We start from the raw sequence: 4,881 nt of genomic DNA on the forward strand, positions 1-4,881 counted from the left end.
AGTCACGGTGGCATGTCTCCGACATTTCAATTCCGAAGTTTGCGTAGCAACCTGCTCCTATGGCGAGGAAATTGTTGCCAATATCCGAGTCCATAAACAGGGTGCAATCTCAACGGTCGATCTTGTGCGACCCGTAAGCGCTGCCAACGTAGAACCCACACGATCAACACGGTTATGATGGATCTAGTTCGATGAACCCGGCTCCAGGCAAGAAATCTTCCCCCTTAGCAGCATCGACATAGGATCATCTGCTTAATATCATATTGAGATCCACCATCTTGCAAAAGCAAATCGCTGATTTCGGGGTCGAACTTCCGACAACCAAATTGAAGCCAGTCCTCTCTATTCAAAATCGAGATGATCATCGAACAGGCTTTTAACATCGTTCGTAAATTATAAAACTTTACTCGTGCATTCAAGCTCTAAAACTTGTATCTTTCGATTTGATTGAATCCTTTCATCAACGGAAGGAAAGAATTAATGTACAAAGTTTTAGGACATAAATTAACAAAACGAAAGTTTTATTATTTAAATGCACGAACTTGGCAAGTTTTAGACCTTATTCCTTGAAATCTAATTAACAATAACCAACAAAGAGATTTGTGATGCTTTGTGGAGAAAGAATACTTAGCGATATGCTAAGGAACATCACTAGCCAAAATTAAGTGCTTCAGCTTCTGAAGCTAAACCCCAAGAACAAGATGTCACGGTATAGCCAGACGAAATTTGCGAAGTTGTCATCGCAAAATATAAATGAGTCACACCATTCAATCAACAGGAACAAAACTGGATAAGTAAATGGTCAAATATCTGCAGTAAAATCCCAGGAAAAACTCTGTCCATCATATTTACCAGCAAATATTAAAAGTAAGAGATGTTCATAAGAAAGTACATGCACTTCATAATATTTTGTTTTTCGCCTAGACATGAACTTCATCAAGTAAATGGGATATTTTGGCAACAAAAAGAGGAGACCAGAATTTGAAGGTAGGACATCCTTTTAAGCGCACCTTGCGCATTGTTAAAAAACCTCTCTGGGGGTACTTGCAGACACAGCATGTCACAAGATCCGAAAATGGCACCTGCAAGCATTCAAAGTTCGTGTTACTCCTTTGGGGAGCCAGTAACATGATACAATTTTGCAATCAAGTAAGGCGTGTCTACAATGTGCCTAGCCAACATATATACAAGTGACTTCTTTATCTTCTTTTATAGATGGAGCAAAGTGCATGCGCAATAAATCATTGGGTACACATCCCTTCCAATCACGAAACGAGATTTGGGGGATCCGTGAACACTTTTGCAAGGCTTCATCCTTCTCCATTACAGCAGCTTAGTCAGTAAAATTGTTTCGTAAGCATTCAAAAGCAAATGTAGGCAAAAAAGAAGGTAAATAAATGTTAATTCCAGGAAGTAGTGCGGGTGTTTTTGGAATATCGGTGGCTGAACGCCCACAGTACTCATAACAACAGTAATGACACAGGAAAGCATCAGAGTTACAATACCAACAGCTAAGGCAGACTCCAAACAGACTTGAAAAACGTGTATCTTTCAGTCACTATAGGAAGTAATGTTTCCCAGGGAAAATTGGACACGACGTTGCACTCCAAGATGCATTCTATGAATCAAATGAAAGGACATCACTAAGAAAACCTCATATAACTTTGTTTTTTCCTGGAACTATATGAAGCAACCTAGAAGCCATCTAAAGGAGCCATCATTTCTCTTTTTATTTTAAAATTTGCTGGGCAAGTATAACGTTGTGGCATTTGCTGATTTTGGGTTGTGAGCTCTGAGTTGTTTTGCTGTTATTCCTCCTTCATTTTTTCTAACCTAGAGTGAAAAGGAAACGCAAAAGCCATGCTACCAGAACAAAAAATGATAATTAAGTCTCTAATCAGATATTTCCATAAAACAAAGGACAAAATAAGACCCAACTATCACAAATGCACAAGGTCACAGTATAAGACTGGACTGAGTATCTCATGTAATGTGCAAGCTCTTTAATCAAATTTACAGCTCAAAGCCGCTTTGTGATTGTCACTTCACTTCAAAGCATCGAAGTTTCAAGCACATTCACAGCTTATTTATATCACAAATCCGTTAATTTCTTGCTAATTCTTCATAATGCTATTTTTCTCTTCTAGAGGCAAGAAACAATCTAAAGGTCATTCAGCACAATCACTGAGCAGTACACTCTTAGCGTACCAAGAAAATACAAAAAATATATACATTGCCACAGACTGGACTAAACAACAAGAAATGAGTTGGGAGAAAGAAAATCACATACCCCAGTAAGCCTCTGCCTTGCCATGTTCTGGGAGTCACTGTTAAGTTGATGAGTTCACCTTGCCTCATAGCCACCAAAGTTAAAGCGTGGCCCTGACTTGCCTGAGCTTCAGAAGAAAGTCGTTGGAGCAAATTATCCCCAGATTCAACATTCCCAAATTTCACAATCTGATCACCCAGCTGCAAACCATCCTCTGCTGCTGGTGAACCATCAGCTATTTCATCAACTACTGCAAAGGGTCTGCTGACTATCACATCAACATCCATGTCGCTGGGAGCATCTCTTTGTATGACATTACGTGAGGATTCTGATGCCGTAACAGCATCACCTTAAAATAAAAAAGAGGACAGAAAAAAAAGCCATGTGAATTCGCTGCATACCTATGCATATTACTTAAAGTAATGCAAAATCAGTTTACAATCCCAAAATGGCGATGTCTAAGAAGGTTGGAGAAAATATATACAATAGAGTTCTTGACTTGGTTTATTTTGAATGGTAAAAGCATCAAACAACTATATGAATTATTGTTGAGCCAGTATTTTAGAATACCTACATAGTGGGAGTCATCCCAATCAAATCTCTTGATAGTTCAAGATGTAAAAGAAGAATAAGGAGATCAAAGTGCACTGCTTTCACAATAACCTGATCAAATGCAGGGATAAATACTTTAGCAATCAGGATGCTACTGCATTTATCTATTTGATGTGGATCATCAGATATTAAGTGCACGATTGAGAGGGTACGGAGTGCGTGATTGAATGGGTAGGGATAGTTTCTCATCCTAGAGGCCTACATATAACCGTTTAAACGAATCTAAATAATCCTTTCATTGCAAAAGAAGTATTTCACTGTTCCTTCTATTGTACAAGTTCTTTATTTTCTCAATAATTCTGTCAGCCCAGTTTAAGAGTTTGCACCCAAGGGTCTAACACTAAAATAAGCAAATGCTTAAGTAGGTAGACTTGCCAGAAACCAATGCATATGCACAAGAAGGCATGATACATGAAACAAAAGGGGAAACGTAAACCTGGATTTTTCAGCATCATCAGCTTCCAAACACACAGCATTAGTGACCAAAATCATATTCTCGAAGAGAAAGCTAGTTTAAAGCTATTACAGGAATATATGTGACCAAATGAAGTCACTCCAGAAAAACTTAAGGTCAGACAAACAGTAATATGTCTGACCCCGCTAGAAGATGAACAAAGTAACATGAGTGTTTGAGCAGCCTACCCTTAGCCGGTGCCGATCTCGGAGCAAGTCTAGCTGAATGAAGGACTTGTAAATTCTCATTAAGTTTATCAGTGATCTCTTTATGGTCATTCCGAAGCTCTGCAATCAAACGAACGTCTCATCACAGTATGTCAACCCCCAACACAACTCAAGAGACAGCACAACCTCCCAGGACCCCCAAACACATGCTAAAACAGACTGCCTCTTGCTTCAAGACTAAAACATCCACAGCCCTAAAAGTAATCGACCAAACTGGAGCGAACCCTCAACAGCAAGGCTCACTAGCTCATTGAAAAACCCAACCGAAAACTTCAGCACCGCTAGCCGAGTTCCCATCAACCTCATACACAAATTTCTGTAGCGAAAACGCAGTAATCTAAAAGCAAACCCAACACAGTACCAGAGAGACGGCGACGCTCTGCTCGCACGACCGGGATGTCAATATCCGTCCGAGGAAACCCCTGCACAACAAGCAGAGCAACCCAAGTTTCAGACAGACAAAATTCGAACGCTCCGAATCGCTCGAACCCATCTCCTGTCAAGTCCTAAATGCTTCTTCATCTTTCTCTTCTGGGTACCTCGGAATCGACGAGGTTGCCGGAGAGACCGGGACCGCCGGGCCGGGCGAGGCGCTCGATGATGGCGTCCATCTCGGCCTCCACGGCGGTCCTCTTCTCCATCAGCTTCATCGTCTCCGCTTTCAAATCCGTCCCCACCATTCTCGCTCCCTGCTCTCTTCGACGCCGCACAGATTACGCTACACGGACGACGAGTTCTTCTTCCCTTCGGCGGCGGCGGCGGCGGCGGCGACCGGAGGGATTTTCGGCACTGGCTTAGACAAGAAGTCGCTCGAATGCATTCATCATTCCCATCTTAAACGAAAAAGAAAACAAGAAAAAAAAATACTTTTAAACGCATCCCCCTTCCCCCCCAAACTTTCAAGAATTATACAAAAAAAACCCCAAGCGGCGCCGCTGTCTCATTTGTATCCAAAATTCATAAAAAGAAGTAAATCCTTTTATTGCGTTTTTTGCCCTTTATAGCCACGAATTTTACTAATAAGAGGGGAAAATAATACAAACAATCGTTGAATTTTGGCTTAATGTGCGATGAGATGCCTAAACTTTTAATTTGTTCAATGCGGTCATTGAAATTTAACCCAATGTGCAATGTGGTCCCTGAACTTTTAATTTGTTCAACGTCGTCCATTAAATTTTGGTACATGTTCAATTTAGTCTCTCAATTATATGAAATTATTCAATGCAGTTCTTCCATTAATTCAAGTTCAGGGATTATATTGAACATGTACCAAAAGTTCAGGGATCATATTGAATATTAGGTTAAAGTTCAAAGACTAT

The 4,881-nt window shown here is 40.5% G+C and overlaps 1 protein-coding gene across 3 annotated transcripts; it reads right to left on the reverse strand.

Moving 5' to 3' along the window:
* Positions 1–811: 811 nt before the first annotated feature.
* On the reverse strand, positions 812–4,505 carry LOC115679552 (uncharacterized). Of its 3 annotated transcripts, none has more exons than XM_056310427.1 (5): positions 4,489–4,505; positions 4,102–4,317; positions 3,924–3,984; positions 2,291–2,618; positions 812–1,082 (listed from the first exon to the last, which is right to left on the reverse strand). In XM_056310427.1, the coding sequence occupies exons 2-5, from the start codon at positions 4,240–4,242 to the stop codon at positions 1,061–1,063; spliced, it is 552 nt and encodes a 183-aa protein (XP_056166402.1). In that variant the 5' UTR covers positions 4,243–4,317; positions 4,489–4,505; the 3' UTR covers positions 812–1,060. The 3 variants fall into 3 exon arrangements, with proteins under 3 accessions (XP_056166402.1, XP_056166403.1, XP_056166401.1); XM_056310428.1 differs by lacking the exon at positions 4,489–4,505 and adding an exon at positions 3,503–3,622 and having other exon boundaries at positions 4,102–4,389; XM_056310426.1 differs by lacking the exon at positions 4,489–4,505 and having other exon boundaries at positions 4,102–4,389.
* Positions 4,506–4,881: the final 376 nt, after the last annotated feature.

The sequence above is a fragment of the Syzygium oleosum genome, unplaced genomic scaffold, assembly GCF_021117445.2.
Source record: "Syzygium oleosum isolate NSW1041296 unplaced genomic scaffold, Sole_v2.1 Sole_v2.04, whole genome shotgun sequence".
Taxonomy (NCBI): domain Eukaryota; kingdom Viridiplantae; phylum Streptophyta; class Magnoliopsida; order Myrtales; family Myrtaceae; genus Syzygium; species Syzygium oleosum.